At 41.7% G+C, this 20370-nt stretch overlaps 4 protein-coding genes across 45 annotated transcripts in view; 3 read left to right on the forward strand and 1 right to left on the reverse strand.

Annotated features, from left to right (window-relative positions):
• The first annotated feature begins 538 nt into the window (after window positions 1-538).
• On the forward strand, window positions 539-9501 carry LOC119500911. Of its 3 annotated transcripts, XM_037790940.1 has the most exons (8): window positions 539-822; window positions 4535-4565; window positions 4778-4801; window positions 5689-5745; window positions 5842-6129; window positions 8613-8753; window positions 8850-8936; window positions 9013-9501. In XM_037790940.1, exons 4-8 carry the CDS (start codon window positions 5691-5693, stop codon window positions 9087-9089), a joined length of 648 nt encoding a protein of 215 aa, XP_037646868.1. In that variant the 5' UTR covers window positions 539-822; window positions 4535-4565; window positions 4778-4801; window positions 5689-5690; the 3' UTR covers window positions 9090-9501. The 3 variants fall into 3 exon arrangements, with proteins under 3 accessions (XP_037646868.1, XP_037646869.1, XP_037646867.1); XM_037790941.1 differs by lacking the exon at window positions 4535-4565 and having other exon boundaries at window positions 5842-6133; window positions 8626-8753; XM_037790939.1 differs by lacking the exon at window positions 4535-4565.
• Window positions 6337-8467, forward strand: LOC119500909 (keratin-associated protein 5-5-like). 39 transcript variants are annotated; one of them, XR_005209714.1, is made up of 7 exons: window positions 6337-6627; window positions 6712-6787; window positions 6894-6956; window positions 7168-7440; window positions 7547-7567; window positions 7610-7735; window positions 7778-8467. XR_005209714.1 is itself a non-coding variant. In XM_037790927.1 (6 exons), exons 1-6 carry the CDS (start codon window positions 6827-6829, stop codon window positions 8461-8463), a joined length of 1173 nt encoding a protein of 390 aa, XP_037646855.1. In that variant the 5' UTR covers window positions 6798-6826; the 3' UTR covers window positions 8464-8467. The 39 variants fall into 39 exon arrangements, 26 of the variants coding, with proteins under 26 accessions (XP_037646855.1, XP_037646850.1, XP_037646856.1 ...); XR_005209713.1 differs by lacking the exon at window positions 6712-6787 and having other exon boundaries at window positions 6338-6662; XR_005209719.1 differs by lacking the exon at window positions 6337-6627 and having other exon boundaries at window positions 6769-6787; window positions 6894-6935; window positions 7147-7440.
• A 1493-nt stretch (window positions 9502-10994) lies between the features above and the next one.
• LOC119500446 (GTPase IMAP family member 8-like) lies at window positions 10995-15294 on the reverse strand. The gene is made up of 3 exons (XM_037790160.1): window positions 15117-15294; window positions 12810-13423; window positions 10995-11923 (listed from the first exon to the last, which is right to left on the reverse strand). Exons 2-3 carry the CDS (start codon window positions 13066-13068, stop codon window positions 10995-10997), a joined length of 1188 nt encoding a protein of 395 aa, XP_037646088.1. The 5' UTR covers window positions 13069-13423; window positions 15117-15294.
• A 3229-nt stretch (window positions 15295-18523) lies between these two features.
• Window positions 18524-20370, forward strand: part of LOC119500728 (contactin-associated protein-like 5) — a 64820-nt gene continuing 62973 nt past the window's right edge. For both annotated transcript variants that reach the window (XM_037790604.1, XM_037790603.1), the window contains exon 1: window positions 18524-18722. In XM_037790604.1, the coding sequence (XP_037646532.1) occupies window positions 18662-18722 (61 nt within the window). In that variant the 5' untranslated portion in view covers window positions 18524-18661. The remainder of the gene's footprint in view (window positions 18723-20370) is intronic.

Here is a 20370-nt window from a genome sequence, read left to right on the forward strand (position 1 = left end):
GTGTCTAAAACATTCATTAGTTTTTCAACAGCATCTTTTGTGCAGTTCATGGCAGCGGTTAGTGCTACATGATCATCATTGCATGGTGAAGGCCTTTTTCAAAGGCTGTATTCAAAGTCTCTTCTCTCCTCTTGTACACCTTGTTGACCATGCCAGATGATTTCGTCCACCGCATTGGGGCAACTCTGGGTAGTCGGCGCTGGCACGTCATCCAGTACTTTAGTGCGTTTCGGTGATGTTGAGAAAAATGCTGCTAGGCCACTGAGATGGCTAAAAAAGATTTTGCTTTCCCTGATCTTTGCAGCACCTCGAGACATGACCAAATTCAGTATGGCGCATAGCAGTGAACAAACACTGCTTATGGGATTGTGTCCTTTACCCTGGGCTGAACTAAACCAGAGGCCATCACCGCAGCTCCGTCATAACACTGAGCAACCACTTTGAAGTTCACTTGTTCACAGTGACATCTTCAATTTGGAGAAATCTCTCCTTCACGCCACTGTTAGTGACGTGACGCAACACCAGTGGTGAGTTACTCATGTCCGTTAACTAACCACCTGTTATGGCCTGGCTCTAGGACCACAACAAATAGGGAAGCAAACGCGAGGAACTAACTACTAATAACTCTGTGCCAGTTCGACTTTGTTCCCCGAGTAAAGCGTCCCACCCATTTGTTAGTGTTCCTGTTTTTTTCCTGACCAAGTTTTTTGCCTCCTCCTCGTTGGCTTGGGTTGCCCTCATCCGACTGCTCACCTGTGTACCGAACCTATTTTTGCAAGTAAATACTGTTTGATTCCACCTGTCTTGCTCTGAGTCGTGCTGGTGAGTCCTGTTTCTGCTCTGTGGGTTTAGCAGTCGTAACATTCGGTTTCATTCAGTTTCTCAAAGGAGAACACGAGATTAGTGATTTACAGAGCACATGTGTTGCTGTAGCAAACATAAAGAATGCAATTTAATTTCAGTTGGACTTTTAAAAAAAATGTGGTTGTCCTTTTTAAAGGAACAGTGTGTAGTATTTAATGACATCTAGTGGAGAGGTTGCAGATTGTAACTTCTCCTGTGTGCCAAGCGTTCAGAAGAGAGTAGCATAGTCAGTGTGTAGAGTGTGTGTGTACGTGGGAAGTGAGTGGTGAAGCAAGAGAGAGAATGTATGTGATGTTGTGAGCTAGTGGAGCAGAAGACAGAGTTAGTTTAGCTCTGAGAATATCAGTGAATGTTGCAGTTTGTGCAGAAATAAATGCTGCAGCTCCTCCAGACCAACATTGGTTTCCTGTGTTAACTCCGGACTGAGTAACGTTATTGACTCTTATTTTCAGGTGATCGTTTTAGTGTAAAGCGCTTTGAGTGGTCAGAAGACTAGAAAAGCCCTATATAAATGCAAGTCCAGTTATTAGGGGTGTAACGATTCATCTACTACATCGATATATCGATTTATATTCCTACGATCCAACTACATCGATAGGTACTCGGCAAGTTGTACTTCACGGGAGACGTATATCAATATAAAATCTATCTGAAACGCAAAAATCGATTGTATCGATACTAAGAATTTGCACCTTGTATTAAGGACGACAACCGTTATATGAAAGTGTTTTTTAGCACTTTTATTAGTAAAGAAATGTTAAACGTTACTCCGGTTCACTCTCCAGACATGTGGCAGCTTGCCAGCCCCGCCCTCTGCAGCGAAGCATGCATCCATGGCGTACATGCAGACGAACGGAGCACTGGACTCCTCGCACCTGGTAGCCACGTAGAGGGAGGTGGGCACCGGTCTGATGCTTGAGCTGCCGGCGCTGCGGTGTAGAAGAGAGTTTCAGTTGCTATCAATCCACTTGATCGGTTTCACCCTCAGGCGCTTTCCCCGTGTGCTGTCGTTTTTTCATTCAGAGAAAATTACTTTTCTTTCCCCCGTCATTGATATCTATGTGCATGCAGCATCAGCCTCACGTATTCAGCCGGAGAGCAGACGGTCCGCGAGGCAAATTATCACGGGAGTAAACAGAAATTCAACTAACGTTAGTCTAACGTAGTTTTAAAATGTTTTTCTAGATCTTTTCATGTATAAAAAGACCCCAAATGAACAGTGTAGGTGGACTACTTGATTACTATAAGCAGATTATTTAACAGTGTTTGTAGAGGAATGATTCTGTCCCAAGCTGTTTGATCACTATAAGCGGTTGATCACTGTATTATTGATCTGCCGTTTATATTGAAAATGAGGACAGAAGCAGCAGGTTAAACCACTGTTCATTTAACTTGAATATATTTGGTTTATTATATTTTGTGTTCAATATTGCACTGCCTTGTATCTTGAGAACTGAATCAGCAGGTCCAGCAGTTGCACTTTTTATTATTTTCAAATAAAAGGTGTATGTATTTGCCATTAATCGTTGTTTACTTGTTTATATCCATAATTAATTTATCCCTGATTCCCTTACAAGAAAAACTTTGAGGAATCCTGACCTGCACTGTCCAGTATCAGCTATTTATTTTACAGTCACACTGATTGCAGTTTTGGCAAAAAAAAGTTTTTGTATTGATTTCAAATCATTGAATCGTATCGCTCTAGATGAGAGAAACTATCGTCCTTGAATCTTATCGAAACCGTGGAAATCGTATCGTATCGTTGTAAAATCGCTACACCTCTTCCATTTATATATACCTCTGTTTATCTCATGTTGTATTTATATCAGTGAGTGTCATGAATTGTATGTGGTCACTTTTCAAAGTGAGATCTATCTGGAAAAAAAACAGAAATCTTGTTTCAGTACAGACATCCAAAGTAAACCTATACCTATAGTACCTATAAACAGCAGGAAAAGGAATCACACATAGAGGGCTGGGAGGCGGAGTCAGCAAGCCGTGACGACAGCGTGTGTTATGTTCTGGTTACAACAATAGCTTGAACTCAAATGCAGACACAGACTCAATTCGTTTAAAGGTGAACAAAGAATTTATTTACACAATATTAAATGTTCAATGAACAGGGCTGGAGATCCTGGAGGTCCGAAACGTGACAGTAACACAGTCAATACTTAATTCACGGAACGGGAGGCACGAGGAGGGGGTGTCCAGGAATCCTTCCGGAGGAACAGATGAATCCACTAAAGCTCCGAGCGGTGGAATGGCGTCGGAGAGTGAATAGGCAGGATTTAACTAAAACAGGGTTCCAGGTTGAGGAGGAGCAGAGTGTAGGAGTGAGCAGGCAGGTTGGAAGCAGCCACAGCTGGCAGGTGAACAGACCTGAGCACAGAGCAAAAACGAGGTGAGTCCAAACAATCCAAAAACAAGAGCAACAGCAAAGACAAGAGCAAATACTAGGGAGCCTGAATTAGTTTAGTACCACTGAGGGCGACGGAACGATCTGGCGATGACTGGCAGGAAAACCGGGGTAGATATACTGCAGGTGTGTGTGATGATTGGATAATTGCTGTCAGCTGCTCCAGCAGTGCCTGCCCAGGAGAAGGAGGAGGAGAAGAAAGGCCACACCTCCCAACACACTGACAGACTATAGGCAAACCAGGGAAAAACACACAGGAGTCAAAAGGGCAGGGAAACAGAGGAAACACAAGGAAACACTAGACTGCCAAAGTGATATCATGACAGCGTGACGACAGCGTGACCCCGTGACAGAGCTATGTGACTGAGCGGACGCTACTTCGCCTGCTTTATGAGCCCGATGGATCCGGAAGATCGCTGAATCAAAGTAAAGTACTAATTATGAATCATTATGTAGTCAGTATGGATCAAAGTAAAGTACTAATTATTAATCATTATATAGTCAGCATGGATCAACGCTGAGATCAGAGTCGTTTTCATTAAGGTGAAGTAAATGTTCACATCCATCAGATATAGCTTGTTAACAGCGACACCTGTGGCCGCCAACGAAAGTCAGCGTCCTGTTGCTCGCGCTTGTGTTTGCTCTACATAGACATGAACGAGCATCGCTCAAAACAGTGAGGCAACACGTCAGCTAAAACCACAATATCACTCTATATTTCAGCTGCTTGGCAGTAATGTTAGCTGACCAGACGAAGGTCTCTCCATGAATCACTGCTGATCCTAGTGTTGGCTTTTCCTGCCTCAGCCTCCCGACCACAGCCGGGGGGAACAGGGGAGAGACCGGAGTTTTGGTCGGAGACGATAAAGTTTTTCGCTGCGGAGCCCCGTCACTTCACAAGACACGGGAAACCTCTGTTGGTCTGGAGGAGCTGCAGCAGTTATTTCTGCACAAACGCCCACTGTACATTCACTAGATATTCTCAGAGCTAAACTAACTCTACCACATCCTCCTACCGTGGCCAACACTGTTTTGCAAGCCGTCTTTCACTAGAACTTTGTGGTTTTGGTGCTTCCGGGCAGTTTGTGTTGGAGTCTGAGTCTGAACAGCGTAGCCACACATGAGCGAGCATGGGACACCGACCCGCAATGATTTATACGTGGAAGAAGTTACAAACAATCCTAACAAACTTTAACAACAAGTGAACTAAGAAATGTAAAAACTGAATAATTGTTCTTTGTTGTTTCTCCTTAAGACCATTAAAGGGTTAAACTTCACTTAACATGTAAGAGTGAAAGTATCTCAGTGTTTCTAATGTAGTTTCATGTGAGCAGACTGAAAGAATGTGTGGTCTGGGGGGGGGGTGGGGAGGGGGAGCCAGACCAGACATAACCGTTTCATTACTTGTTTCCTGATTCGTTCAGTTTGTTTGTTTGAGCCGCCGTCATTTACATCTTCTCTTATCTTTGTTTTTCTCTTTTTGTCTCATTATTCCAGTTGAAGACGGCGTCACTCAGACAGGTAAGACCAAAACCCCCCAGTACATATATATATGTATATACATATATGTATATATATGTATATATACATATATGTATATATATGTGTATATATACATATATGTATATATATATATATATGTATATATGTATATACATATATATGTATATATGTATATACATATATGTGTATATATATATATATATATATATATATATATATATATATACACACTACTATACTACTACTATAGTATACTACTACTATACTTTATATACACAGTATATGTGCATGTTCTTCTGTTGTGGTTCAGGATCAACCAGCTGATCAACACGTTTTCGGATATTTTACTGAAGTAAAAGTAGAAATATTACAATTTAGAAAATACTTTCAGTAGGTAAGTACTACATTCTAAACTTCAGTGAACGTATGTAAGAATTATCTGCAAAAGGTACTTATAAAGTCTAAAAGTAAAAGTTTTCACTAGTAGTCTGTTTCTTTTCTATTTAATTTAGACACACACACACACACACACACACACACACACACACAAACACACACACTCACCAGTGAAAGTGTGTGTTTCCTCCTCACAGTGATTGACAGCTGAGGGGGCGAAGCCAGCTGGAGTTATGGTGTAATCTTTTGTACTTAAGGAGTACCAGTTCAGTACGTGCCAACACACATATGTATGTACTGGGGAACAAGATGTGAACTTAAGGAATAAGGGGGTAACAATTTGGGATCTTACAAAGAACTTATACTACAGTTATATTTAACTTCTAGGTACCTATTCTTTTATTACAGGGTGATCTACTGAGAAATAACCTGCACGTTTGGGTTGAATTTAGAGATAATTTATACTGTGGTAATAATTTAACTACTTGCTTACTATTCTTTTATAACAGGTATGGTTCCGGTCTGCTTATTGATCCTGATGATGAAGATGATGATGAAGAGTGACGGTCAGTCAGTTTGATCTGAGTTTCATGTTTCTATGGTAACAGGACTTTCAGTGCAGTAATTGATCTGTGAGTCTGACCTATGACCTTTGACCCCAGCTGCCTCTGCAGAGATCATCACAGCACACAGTGGGGAGGCCGTTCTGCTGAAATCAGACCTGCCGGGGTTGAAGCCCAGACAGGACGTCAGGTGGACTCACTTCCACCTGGTGATGTCACTGGAGAACAAAGTGACGACGTGTCACCACGGGCGCTGCGAGCTGCTGAGTGACGGCTCGCTGAGATTCAGCCGAGTTCAGATTGCAGACGCAGGAAACTACAGCCTGGAGATGTTTGATGAAAATGGGAGACGACTGATCAAGAGAGACTTCCTGCTCAGAGTGGAGGGTGAGTCCAGGACTGAAGGAATATCAACCACATCCTCTTTTTCTTTTATATATTTACAGGATATAAAGTTTTACTGTTGCTGTTTTGGTTTCTATTTATCATCTGCAGTGGTGAACTGTGAGCTTCAGACTTTTCTGTGATTCATTTTCCAATACTGAAACGTAGCTGTTGTGAAGGTTGATTTTCACTTTCATTTTCACTTCACTTTGTTGTAAATTATATTTAGATCAGTTGCAAATGTCTGAGGACTAGTTGCAGAGGTCTGAGGACTAGTTGGAGAGGTCTGGGGTCTAGTTGCAGAGGTCTGGGGTCTAGTTGCAGAGGTCTGAGGACTAGTTGGAGAGGTCTGGGTACTAGTTGTAGAGGTCTGGGGACTAGTTGGAGAGGTCTGGGGACTAGTTGGAGAGGTCTGGGGTCTAGTTGCAGAGGTCTAGGGTCTAGTTGCAAATGTCTGGGGACTAGTTGCAGAGGTCTGGGGAGTAGTTGTAGAGGTCTGGGGTCTAGTTGCAAATGTCTGGGGACTAGTTGCAGAGGTCTCTGGACTGGATGCAGAGGTCTGGGGACTAGTTGCAGAGGTCTGAGGACTAGTTGCAGAGGTCTGTGGACTAGTTGCAGAGGTCTGGGACTAGTTGCAGAGGTCTGGGGACTAGTTGCAGAGGTCTGGGACTAGTTGCAGAGTTCGGGGGACTAGTTGCAAATGTCTGGGGAGTATAGTTTCAGAGTTCTGGGGACTTGTTGTAGAGGCCTTGAGACTAGTTGTAGAGGTCTGAGGACTAGTTGTAGAGGTCTGGGGACTAGTTGCAGAGGTCTGGGGACTAGTTGCAGAGGTCTGTGGAGTAGTTGCAAAGGTCTGGGAAACTAGTTACAGAGGTCTGGGGACTAGTTGCAGAATTTGTTTGACTAGTTACAGAAGTCTGGAGACTAGTTGCAGAGGTCTGGGGACTAGTTGCAGAGGTCTGGGGACTAGTTGCAGAATTTTGTTGATTATTTACAGAGGTCTGAGGACTAGTTGCAGAGGTCTGAGGACTAGTTGTGGAGGTCTGGGGACTAATTGCAGAGGTCTGAGGACTAGTTGCAGAGGTCTGAGGACTAGTTGTGGAGGTCTGTGGACTAGTTGTGGAGGTCTGGGGACTAATTGCAGAGGTCTGAGGACTAGTTGTGGAGGTCTGAGGACTAGTTGTGGAGGTCTGGTGACTAGTTGCAGAGGTCTGTGGACTAGTTGTGGAGGTCTGGGGACTAATTGCAGAGGTCTGGTGACTAGTTGCAGAGGTCTGGTGACTAGTTGCAGAGGTCTGTGGACTAGTTGCAGAGGTCTGTGGAGTAGTTGCAAAGGTCTGGGAAACTAGTTACAGAGGTCTGGGGACTAGTTGCAGAATTTGTTTGACTAGTTACAGAAGTCTGGAGACTAGTTGCAGAGGTCTGGGGACTAGTTGCAGAGGTCTGGGGACTAGTTGCAGAATTTTGTTGATTATTTACAGAGGTCTGAGGACTAGTTGCAGAGGTCTGAGGACTAGTTGTGGAGGTCTGGGGACTAATTGCAGAGGTCTGGTGACTAGTTGTGGAGGTCTGGTGACTAGTTGCAGAGGTCTGGGGACTAGTTGCAGAGGTCTGGGGACTAGTTGCAGAATTTTGTTGATTATTTACAGAGGTCTGAGGACTAGTTGCAGAGGTCTGAGGACTAGTTGTGGAGGTCTGGGGACTAATTGCAGAGGTCTGGTGACTAGTTGCAGAGGTCTGAGGACTAGTTGTGGAGGTCTGTGGACTAGTTGTGGAGGTCTGGGGACTAATTGCAGAGGTCTGAGGACTAGTTGTGGAGGTCTGGTGACTAGTTGCAGAGGTCTGTGGACTAGTTGTGGAGGTCTGGGGACTAATTGCAGAGGTCTGGTGACTAGTTGCAGAGGTCTGAGGACTAGTTGTGGAGGTCTGGTGACTAGTTGCAGAGGTCTGGTGACTAGTTGCAGAGGTCTGTGGACTAGTTGTGGAGGTCTGGGGACTAATTGCAGAGGTCTGGTGACTAGTTGCAGAGGTCTGTGGACTAGTTGCAAATGTCTTGGGACTAGTTGCAAATGTTTTGGGACTAGTTTCAGAGTTCTGCGGACTAGTTGTAGAGGCCTGGGAACTAGTTGCAAAGGTCCGGGGAGTAGTTTCAGTGGTCTGGGGACTAGTTGTAGAATTTTGTTGACTAGTTGCAGAAGTCTGGGGACCAGTTGTAGAGGTCTGGGGACGAGTTGCAGAATTCTGTTGACTAGCTACAGAGATCTAGGGATCAGTTACAGAGGTCTGAATTCTGAAACAGACGACCCTGACAATGATTTTATGAAATATTATAAATGATATATGTGAATATACCCTTGAGTATACTAGTTAACAGTAGTGCCTGTCTGTCTGTCTGTCTGTCTGTCTGCCTGCCTGTCTGTCTGTCCGTCTCTCTGTCTCTCTGTCTGTGTGTCTGCCTGTCTCTCTGTCCTTACTGCTGCTGTTAGATAACAGCAGCAGCAGCAGCAGCAGCGGCAGTATGGTGGTGTCTACGCTGGTCTGCTGCTTCCTAGTCTTCCTCCTGCTGCTCTTCATCACCACTTTCATCCTCAAGAGGAGGAGGAGTAGCCAGAGGATCAGCACCACAGGTACAGCAGCCAATCAGAGACATAAATGGTCCTCTAAAATCTCATCACATTGTTATCAATAATAAATTAATTATTAAATCTGCTCTGCTACTTCAGGTCAGGTGGAGGAAAATGTTTATGTGGCGATGCACAGTCACCATGGCAACCAGAGGAAAGATGAGGAGAAGCAGGAGTCTCATTACGGTAACACACACACACAAACCAACACACTCGATGCTAACAGGTGCTAGCAGATGCTAACTGGTTCCACTCTCTACAGTTCCCTGTTATCCTGTTGCCAGGGAAACACCAATCACAGAGCAGATGGCTGTGGCTGTAGAAGACATCTACGTGTGACAACCAATCAGAGCTCACCTTGTTTTCTGTGTGCTGTGACTTACCTGGACACCACTCACCTTTAGTTTGCAATCCACTGTCTTCTACCTGTTGTTCACTTTTCTATTATTAGTTTTTCATAAAAAATTAAGTAAACTTGGATGTCGACCTTTTAGATGATTCTGTTTTTATACAATACAAGAACAACGATGAGATCAAAATCTTTCTTCTTTGCTTCTGAACTCTGAAAGAGTAAGCTGATATTTTAAAGCACATAAAACAGATCTTTTCAGATTCACTACTGTACGGACATTTAAAATGTGTTTAATGTTTCTTTTCCTTTAATATCAAGTAGTTTATGTTGTTTGTTTTGGTACATATTAATAATGTAAAACATCTTGAGCTGTAAAATAAATGTTGTTTATTATAATAATAACTAATCTATCTATCTAATAAATAAATAATTAGCACAAATTATTTTAAATCAAACAATTTAATAAAAAGCAAAACAAAGTGGCGATACATGTTTCTGTTTATTTGTATGAATCAAAGAGACAACAGATTATCAATATATCAGAATCATGTTGAACAAATTCTTAACATCTGACATTGTTTATATTCTGATTATATCATCAATAGGGGTGTAAAGGTACTTGTTATTGTATTCAACCGGTCGGTACAGGAAATTCGGTCGGTCCGTGACATCCTCTCGGTACGCTCTGGGACCCAAACATCCGATCATTCATGTTAATGCCAAAGTGATTTATCGATACAACAAATTACTGTTTATGAACATTAACAGAAATGTTTAAAAATTGTATTAATTGATTCATTCACTATGTGTCATTCATTTTCAGTAGAAGCCTGTTATGATCTTTGTACACCAAAAGCGTGGACTCAATTGCAAACACAAAAAGTCTTTTGAAGGTGTAACAAAATATAATTTATTACACTAATCTAAATAAGAGCTGTGAACAGGGCTGGAGTTCCTGGAGGTAAGGATCCAGGTCGAGGAGGAGCAGCATGTAGGAGTGAGCAGGCAGGTTGGTACCAGGAAGCAGCAACAGCTGACAGGTGAACAGACCTGAATGGAGGACAAAACAGGGTAAATCCACAAATCCGAAAAACACGAGCATGAGCAAGTCAAAAAAGCCAAAAACACAAGGGAGCCTGAATATGTAATGTACCACTGTGGGTGACGGAACGATCTGGCGATGAGTGGCAGGAAGACCGGGGTAGATATACTGCAGGTGTGTGTGATGATTGGTTGATTGCTTGATTTCTGTCAGCTGCTCCAGCAGTGCCTGCCCAGGAGGAGGGGGAGGAGGAAGGCCACACCTCCCAACACACTGACAAACTAGACAAACCAGGGGAAAACACACAAGAGACAAAAGGGCAGGGAAACAGAGGAAACAAAAGGAAACACTAGACTGCCAACGTCATATCATGACAGAAGCCTAAATCAATAACGTGTAAATACAATAAAAACAAGTCTATAATCATGAATATATGGACAGTAAGTTATAAATGATGAAGCAGTGATTCCTCCTCTGAACTCAAAGTGCAGCTGATACAAACACTCAAGAGGTCAAAGGTCAAAAACACAATGAATAAACTCATTACTATCAGACTCATCTGAAAAACACAAAAGTATTGTAATTAAAACAGAATAATGTATTAACTCACTCAAATTACTGAAATCAAATCAAATATAAAACTATTAAAGTCTGGCACTGAATAACAGAGGAGTGACGGACAATATGTCTTTAACTAGTACATTCAGTAAACTACTACTTAAATAGTTTTTATGCTGGAAGTATTCCAACTTATAATTTACTTAAGTATATCTTGATCAAAAAATTAAGTACAAGTATAAGCCAAGCATACTTAGACTCCTCCCGTTCCTGTTCCTGCTCCTGTTACTTTTCATACTGCTGCTCCTAGTAGTCCTCCTACTACAGCTCCTACTGCTGCTCCTTTTGCTGCTCCTGCACATACTGCTGCTCCTGCTCCTACCGCTATCAATGCTCCTACACAAAGGCCTACACCTGCTCCAATCAATAAAAAGCGTATAATTCTTTTCCATGCATCCTCCTCATCGTCATCATCGTCATCATCGTCATCATCGTCATCTTTGTCATCTTTGACATATTTGTCATCTTTGTGACCTTTGTGATTTTTGTCATCTCTGTGACCTTTGTGATCTTTGTCACCGCCTGACCGGTTCCTTTCTTCCCTCAAGAACGTCTCGGCCATCTTGAACATTTCATTGGTGTAGTGTTTTCCACCATTCGCTGTGACCATCTCATCTATTTGATTCAGGAGGTTTCTAACCTGCTCTCTGTTTCTTTTGCCTCTGTTGTGAAACACACAGTATCTACCACCACACATGGAGACCAGTTCTGACACAAGTTTGTTGGACTTTATCTCATCCTCAATGCTCTTGTCTTTTAGCTCATCTCCATGAGTGAAAAGCACCATGGAGTACCTACAAGCTCCTAGGCCAAACAGTTTAAGAAGTAGCTCAAACAGTGTGACGTCTGCTTTGGTGATTCTGCCTATTCTGACCACAATGACTAAAGCATGTGGTCCTGGATTGGCCTTCACTATCGGCTTCATGATTTCCAGGTACAGCTGTTCAGGAGTCAGAACTTCATCAGTGAATCCTGGCGTGTCGACCACTGTGACCTTACGACCCTCCATCACTGCTGATCTAGAGACCGTCTCTCTACTGACTGAATCAAAACTACCGGCTGATTTGAACTTTTCAGATTTTAAGATGGTGTTTCCTGATGCACTTTTTCCAGCTCCAGGTAGACCAAACAGCACGATCCTCCTGTCTCTGGAAACATCAGCTGAAAGATAGGAAACAAATAAATCAGATGAGTTTACCTTCTCATAACTATAGTCTGAAAACATTGAAACATCAGTCATCTCCTAAACTAGAATAACCGCCTCGCGGTTGTATGCCTCCGCCAACCAGCCAAGTGTCAGTTTACATCCATGTCTGTCCAAAATGTCATCACTTCTTCCTATTAGACATTTGTTTTAAATTATCATAATTAGCAGATGAATTCTTGAGCTATAGCCAAAAATGTGTTTTGTGAGGTCACAGTGACCTTTGACCTTTGACCACCAAAATCTAATCAGTTCATCCTTTAGTCCAAGTGGACATTTGTGCCAAATTTGAAGAGATTTGCTTCATGTGTTCCGAAGATATCACGTTCATGACAGTGGTACGGATGTGAAGTCACAGTGACCTTGACCTTTGACCTTTAACCACCAAATTCTACTCAGTTCATCCTTGAGTCCAAGTGGACGTTTGTGCCAATTTGAAGAGATTCTCTCCAGGTGTTCTTGAATTATCACGTTCACAAAAATCACAACCCAAAAACATAATGCATCCAGCCACGGCTGTCGCCGGCAAACTCAGGTTTGTGACCACGAACATACAAGGCTGATAACATGGTTCATCTGGTGATCACCCGCCAATGGTCAAACATGTTGTGCACCAGTTTCCTCTTCACATGTAAACTCTGTGTTGTCACTGTTTGTCAACCTTTGATTAAAAGTGACTTCACCGCTCCAACCAGTGATAGGAGCTGCAACAACTAACACCACCAGCTTCCAGCTGTGAGGGTTCATTCTTAACTCTGATAATGATCAGTAGCCTACATGACGTCATCCAAAACCGTGGCATTACTTGAAATAAATACATGTAAGAATTAGATCACACGGTACCTGGTGGATCAGGTTGTTGCTGGTTTGGTAGATGTTTGGTAGACTTCAGCAGCAACTCTCTGATTTGTTCTTCATCGTCATCCTCATTGTCGAAGAGGTGATACGCCCCCGCAAACTTTTTAACAACATCTGGAAGCGGAACTTTATCTTTATCTTTATTTTGAAAGATAAAATCATCCAGTGACTTTCCTTTTAGAGCATCACCACCGGTGAAGAGCAGGTAACTCTTTTTCAACCCCCGGGGCCCGAGGACTCTCATCCGTCACAGCCTCCTGGTCCTCCTTTGTGAACCGTCCAACACTGAGCACCACCAGAAACAGACAACGTCTGGACGACTGCAGAAGCTCCTGACACCGCTTTTTGATCTTCTCCTCTTTGTCTTTGCTGTCTAATATTCCCGGAGTGTCGACCACTGAGATCTGTTTCCCGAGGACATTTCCTTTTTGTTCAGAGATTTCTTCCGTAACTGATGTGAAGGCAGTCTCTGACTGAAACGCTGGTCGTCCCAGGATGGTGTTTCCTGAAGCACTTTTACCAACTCCTGCTTTTCCAAGCAGGACGATGGTGAGATCTGGATGAAGATCTGGGTTCATGACTGAGGATCAGAAAACCTGCTGGAGAAAAGGATCAGATTCAGTAAGTTACAAAGGCTTTATCTGTATTTATTGAAAACCTCTAAACTGGTTTTCACCACGCCGATAGGAAGACACACACAGAGGAAGGATTAATTGTTGGTACCCTCTGAACTTCAGCATGCTTCTACCCAGTTAGAAGCCTATTACTTTGAACTAAAGTATGATTCACAGTAGGTTACTAATCATATTGTACAAGGCAAAAGTGTGCATGGCTCACATACTCCCGCTCACTGCTTGACCCCTACTAAAGTAGGGCCAAAGGTTTTGCCCTTTTGGAACTATGGAATGGAATTAGTTTATTCCCGGGCGGCCCAAAAATGGCTCATTGTCTCAAAATGGCAACTGAGGCTGAAAGAACTACAAATCAATATGGCTGGCACTGTAAAACTACAAAGACGACTGAATCAAAGACCTCCGGACCTCACCACATGGTCTCTTTGTCTTGTCTGAGTACACATGTTCAGTCAGAACAAAGGGTTGTGTGATATGGTAGTTTTGAGGCTCTGAATGTGAATGTTTGTGTTTAAAACCAATTCACAGTTTATGTCAATTTTGGGCACCCTGGACTTCTAACCCCCAAAAGGCACAACTAGACCACACTGTCAACCATCATACCAAATTTGAAGTTCCTAAGTTAAATAGTTTCTAAGTTCTGCTCCGGAAACGAAAGTGTAACACTCAAACGGATGGAAGGACATTTTTAATGTTGTAAAAGGGTAAATAATATCAACCGCTGCTATGACAAGAACTACACAATTTCTATGAGACTGTGAGTAAAGGGTTGAGTGTGAGAGGCTGCAGGGCTTCAAATGTTTTAAATATGAATATGACGGCACTATACGGCGACCTTGACGATGCCAATTGTGGGTTTTTTATTTTACGTATTTTCTGTCTATTTGAACGTCTTCCAGGGTCTGGCCTTACGAGACTATAGAGGTCTATGTCGAAACATCTACCGACTTTTTTGTCAACCTTCATTAAGAGAACTGGTTAATGAATAAACCAGGTGTGTCATAAAGGGCTAACAGAGAGCTCTCAATGACTTGTTGATGTGGCAGTAGGACGGCCCTGAGAACTGACGTGTTACTGCAGAGGTGGAGGTGTAGTCACTCCATAATACAGGCAAATAACAACATTACAAAGAGCTTTAGATGGAAAAATCAAATTCAGTACAGATACAATACAGAGAAAGTCAGACTAATCATGGTATAGTAAAACGACCAAGACTGAAATAAGATAAAGAGTTAAACATAAAACAAACTAGAAGTGGAAGAATAAAACATTCTAAACGAACCCTCAACGTGGCTTCTTTTTAACTTCTAGTGAATCTGAATTCTCTTTAAAACTTCAGATAAAGTCAAACACAATCAGCTGGTTCCTCCATCAGAACACCAAATCACAGTCAAAAGTGAAAGTAACAGACACACAACAGTATTTTCTTACTAGGAAATGAAGAAAAAGTAGTAAAACATACTGATATATATATATATATATATATATATACATCAGTATGTTCATCAGTATACATATATATATATATATATATATATATATATATATATATATATATATATATATATATGTATATATATATATATGTATACTGTAGACATGCTGTATTCACACCTGCTCAGGTGTGAAAAGATCATTTACTCAACTAAAAACAACTCACCTGAAATCAACAGGAGTCAAGTGGACTATGTCTCTTCTGAACTATTTATCTCTCTGAGCAGAAGTGCACAACATGACGACCTTTCAACGTAAAAGCACAACACCTAACACTCAGTACTAATCAAATAAAAGCACTTGTGTAAACATGTACTTATACGAAAATAGTAAAGATGCTGCTCCTCTTTGTAAGGAATGATGTACAGCGAGCCGGTCATTGTTGTGAAAGAATCCCGGACGGCAGACGGATATATATACATACATATATATATATTTATATATATGTATGTATATATATATTTATATGTATGTGTTTGTGTGTGGTGTGTGGTGTGGTGTGTGCGTGTGTGTGTGTGTGTGTGTGTATAAATAAAATGAACTACGCTGTGCCCTAACAAGAGGCAATGGTGAGTCTTTTACTTTGAAAAGGAAGAATAAGTGAACAGTGCACATCAGTGTTTCAGTCACATGTAAACCTGTAAAGTGTACGAACTCAAACGGTTTATTCTACGTTCTGGAGGCAGTTTTCTTCAGATTCCTGTTGAAATACTTGTTGAAATACTTGTGTTTCCTTTTGTGTGACTGACTTGTCCTCTATGATTTTTATTTTGAAGAGTAGCACCAGAATCCAACCCGATTGTCTTTTTTTTTTGTCTGAATTAACTCAGACGTCCATTTTCTTTGTTTGAACTGTTAACTGAATTTAAGATGGTGTCTCTTAGCACTGCTTTCACTTTCCCTTAACAAAGGTAAGGTTAAGGTAAGGTTATGGTAAGGCTAAGGTTATCACTCCAGAACATGTTGTGCATTAAATGGAATGAAACAGAACTAATCAAACAGAAAGTACACAATAAAACACAACTATAACAGTTAATATATTAACATATAGCCTCTATGTAAAATAAAAGACAACTACAAAAGTAAATATATAAACATATAACCTCTATGTGATATAAAACACAACTATAACAGTGAATAAACATATTAACATATAACCTCTATTTGCACCAGGTTAAAGTGAATGCAGGGGGCAACAAACATCCTGTACCTGATAAGGAGGAAGTGACTGCTTGTCTGATTTTGTGAATTTTTTTCTGTGAAAAAGGAGGCAAATTCATTGCAGGCCCTGTGGATAAAAGTTCAGAGGCTACTGACACAGGAGGGTTTGTTAGCCTGTCAACAGTAGCAAACAGGTGCACGTGCATTATTGTTGTTTTTGGTGACGATGTCAGAGAAGAAGGACCGCCTTGCATTTCTCAGTTCTAAATTATAAAAGCAAAGTCTCTCTTTATAGATGTCATAATGAACTTGTGGATTAGTTTTTCCGCCAGTGGCGTTCAGCTTTTCGACACTCTCTTTTTTTCATTTCTTACTAACATGGCATTTCTCCATGGAGTCTTCACCGTGGTGGGTGCAATGGCATCAACAACATTTGTAATTGTAGAATTGAAATGATCTACAAGCTCATCAGCTTTTCAGTGATATACCTTTTTGTGATTACCGCTTGTTTGATCATTTTTGTGCACAGGAAGAGATACTCTTAAAGGAATATACACAGGGATGATCAGACAGAGCGACATCCATCACTACAACCTTGGAAATGTTCAGGCCCTTTGATATGATCAAGTCCCAAAGTGTGTCCCCTGTATACATTCTCTCTGTATACTATATAGGGGCGGCTGTGGCTCAGAGGGTAGAGCAGGTCGTCCTCCAATCGGTAGGTCGATGTGTCCTTGAGCAAGACACTTGACCCCAAATTGCTCCCGAAGGCATTGCCATCGGTGTGTGAATGAGTATTTAGATTACATCCTGATGGGCAAAGTTGGCACCTTAGCAGCCTCTGTCATCAGTGTATGAATGTGTGTGTGAATGCATGAATGCTGACATGTAGTGTAAAGAGCTTTGAGTGGTTGGAAGACTAGAAAAGCGCTATATAAAAGCAAGTCCATTTACCATTTATAATGGTGTTGAGTGTGCGTGAGAGGGAGAGGGAGCTGTCCACCACTGTGGTGCTCAAACCATCTACTCTCAGAGTATTAGTGGTGACAGTATTTTATATGCAGCATTTACATGTATGTATGTGTGAATATAAATACTTATGCACATACAGAAGCATCCATGTATGTACTTTTCATTCGATGCCCGGCTATTAATTACAGACGGATAATAATGCACTATACTCACTTTTAACAGTCTCTTCTGCACTATATTCACTTTTTTAATAGTCGTCTATCACAGCTGTTACCCTGCACTATATTCAGTTTTAACAGTTTTCTTCATCTCCTTGTATTTTTATATCTGGTATATTATTTTGTACTTTATACTTTGCACTACTAACTTTTTTTTACTGCCTTTTTACTAACATGTTTTGCACTATGGAACTGTGATGCTGGAAACTTGAATTTCTCTCAGGATTAATAAAGTTACTATCTATCTATCTATCTATCTATCTATCTCAGGTTCGGGTTCAAGTTCAGGTGACTTTATTTGTACCCGTAGGTAGATTTGTTTTGCAGCAAAAATAGAGGATGACATCCGTATTGACAATAAAGGTAGAGCACAGACAAGAGACAGACACACCAAAAACACGACAAAGAGTACTCAAAGGCTTACTGGAATCAGGACCCAGAAAAAAGAGAAGACCACAAGAACAATATAAAAAAAACTACTGAAATATCAGGACAAAAAAGACACAATAAAATGAGAAAAGGGACAAACTTTCCATAAATATGTTCAAAAGCTGCTAGGATTTATTTAAGTGAACAATAGACATAGACATATCTATCTATCCATCTATCTATCTATCTATCTATCTATCTATCTATCTATCCATCTATCTATCCATCTATCTATCTATCTATCTATCTATCTATCTATTTATCTATCTATCTATCTATCTATCTATCTATCTATCTATATATCTAATTAGTGGTTAATACATGTCTGGTTTACATATGATTTCACTGCATATGGGGTCACATAATTCCCATTTCCAATAAAGATCACCAGCACTGGTGCAAATAGATTTTCATTTGAGTTACAGGGATGGAGAGAAGTGGGCCAAAAAAGAGGGAATTTAGTGCATCGTGTCCAAAACATGAGTGGCACACACAGTACAAATAACAAGACATGACCCATCCAAAGCAGTCTGTCATGAGATGTACTGGTGAGCCAATTGTTGCTGCTGCTGCAGCTCCGGATCTTTGTGATTGTTATCATTTTTGCAGCGGTTCTTTTTCCAGTAATGTTTCTGCATCACTCACTCTTTTCTTCTGAACCTGGGGGAGGAAGAGAGAGAGAGAGAGAGAGAGAGAGAGAGAGAGAGAGAGAGACGGGTAGAGGTGGAGAGGGAGGGAGCTCTCAGTGAGGGAGTGTCGACGTGGGAGCATTTCACTCCTTCACACCAGCAGCCTCCTCCATGCTGGAGGACCTCTCTCTGCGCTCTGGCTGTTTCCTCCCCGACACTGATCGACCCGCTGCGGATCACTCGGATATATAAATATATATATATTATATATATACAGACCGGTCCTCAGCCTCAGCTGGAAGATGGATTTATTCCTGCTCTACACTCTGAACGTCTTAAGCGCTGCGTCCGCCGCCACCTACTGTGAGTACAGCCCAATGTGTGTTCACCTACAGCTCACCTCTAACTTCACCTGCACACTGGGTCTCTCTCTGGTCTCTCTCTGGGTTTTAACCAAGGATGGAGAAGTACTGTAGCCCTATAGTGGAGCTCTGTGTCCGGTGTCCTCCTATCTCTCTTCGCATAGATCTCCTCGATCTGGTGTCAACAGGGGGTCTTGCTGTGTGCGTGTGCATCGTGCGTTAAGAGGAGTTGGTGATGTTATTATAGTATCACTATGAGTTCTCTACATGAGATGAAGGTCAAGCAAACAGGAGACTCTGCAGCCTCCATTACGCACACAGCTCATCTCTACTTACTTCTCTTAAAGCTTTGTGAGACATTTCTAAAAAGACAAAACAAGTGTTTGGTCACAGCTGTATAGTCTGCTGGAGTCCTCCGGTGGACACCGGGACAAGTTTCCCGCCGCTAGACGGCGTGTTTCTGCCGGTGGTGGGGGGGTGAAACACACACCTGGGGCTGCTACTCATACATCTCTCCAAAAGAATGTTTCTGACACAATTAGCCTAATTGCGCAATTAATACAGAGTTAAGTCAATTATTAAATGAAGTTTCATGGAGATATAATTCAAAAGTTCCTGGCTGATACTAATATAGATTTTTGCCTCTGGTAGCAAAAGTCAACTTATTTTCTCCAGAAGAAAAAGTCAACCAATTTTTCTTCTGGAGTCATCCCTAACCTTTGACCCATTCCACATGAAGAAGATAAAAACACAAGAGACCGGAACAGATATAGAAAGAGAACATTCAAGCTTCAGCAGGCAGTATATTTTTGGCATCATTGGGCAAAAGTTCCATAATAAACTTTCAGCATATTGTAATTCAAGTGTTCTGAGAGATAACACGACTTCTGCACCTCCTCATGGCTCTGTTTTCAGGCTTTAGAAAATCTGACGGGAGACTTTGACCAATCACAGGTCATTTAATTGAGAGAGCGTTCCTATTGGCTGGCTCATGTGACCAGAACTTGGCGTTCCTTCACCAGATTTAACAATGGCGGTGGCGTCACAAACTTTACAGCTAAACCGTGCACTACAAGATGATTCTGAAAACATTTGAGGAGAGAAATAGGCATTAACGTAACATAATATTGATTCATATTTGATCAGCGCTGCCTAGTTTGACCGTTTGGTCGGAGTTTGCGAGTGATTGACAGCCGGCTCTCATAGACAGCAGATGGACAGCAGACCTCAGATCAGCTCTGACTGCTTGTTTTCCTCCGGTCTGTAAAATCTTGCAGATGCCGTACACCGGAGGACTCAGAGGCACATGATTTTTTTCAGGTTACCTGTTTCATGAACTACTGTCATGATATAGCGACCGTTAAAATATAAAAATAACTTTTTTTTTATCATATCTGCTCCAATATCTCCTACTTCAGCTTTAATCACATCATGTAGTCTACAGCATCTCAGCTAACGCATTTTTAACCTGGGACCATTTACAGCCGTAACACTCTGAAGGTGTTTGAGTTGTAGGTTCCAGTCCTTCATTTAAAGCTGAACTTACCAACAGCTTGTATGTTAAATGACAGTAGTAAAACAACACTGATGCTGCTGCAGTCTGAGTGGTGTAACACTGCTGTCTTTATAGTTATTTGAAGTACATGAGT

The sequence above is a fragment of the Sebastes umbrosus genome, chromosome 13, assembly GCF_015220745.1.
Source record: "Sebastes umbrosus isolate fSebUmb1 chromosome 13, fSebUmb1.pri, whole genome shotgun sequence".
NCBI lineage: Eukaryota > Metazoa > Chordata > Actinopteri > Perciformes > Sebastidae > Sebastes > Sebastes umbrosus.

What these genes read in the sequence shown, in the direction of transcription:
- LOC119500911 (XM_037790940.1), top strand. Translation starts at nt 5,691, where the DNA reads ATGGTTCCGGTCTGCTTATTGATCCTGATGATGAAGATGATGATGAAG. An exon ending in GATGATGATGAAGAGTGACG is followed by an intron (nt 5,746 to 5,841) that starts GTCAGTCAGTTT and finishes CTTTGACCCCAG; the next exon opens with CTGCCTCTGCAGAGATCATC. An exon ending in CTTCCTGCTCAGAGTGGAGG is followed by an intron (nt 6,130 to 8,612) that starts GTGAGTCCAGGA and finishes TGCTGCTGTTAG; the next exon opens with ATAACAGCAGCAGCAGCAGC.
- LOC119500909 (XM_037790911.1), top strand. Translation starts at nt 6,827, where the DNA reads ATGTCTGGGGAGTATAGTTTCAGAGTTCTGGGGACTTGTTGTAGAGGC. An exon ending in TCTGGGGACTAGTTGCAGAG is followed by an intron (nt 6,957 to 7,146) that starts GTCTGTGGAGTA and finishes CTAGTTGCAGAG; the next exon opens with GTCTGAGGACTAGTTGTGGA. An exon ending in TCTGTGGACTAGTTGCAGAG is followed by an intron (nt 7,441 to 7,546) that starts GTCTGTGGAGTA and finishes CTAGTTGCAGAG; the next exon opens with GTCTGGGGACTAGTTGCAGA.
- LOC119500446 (XM_037790160.1), bottom strand. Translation starts at nt 13,068, where the DNA reads ATGAGAGTCCTCGGGCCCCGGGGGTTGAAAAAGAGTTACCTGCTCTTC. An exon ending in GCAACAACCTGATCCACCAG is followed by an intron (nt 11,924 to 12,809) that starts GTACCGTGTGAT and finishes CCTATCTTTCAG; the next exon opens with CTGATGTTTCCAGAGACAGG.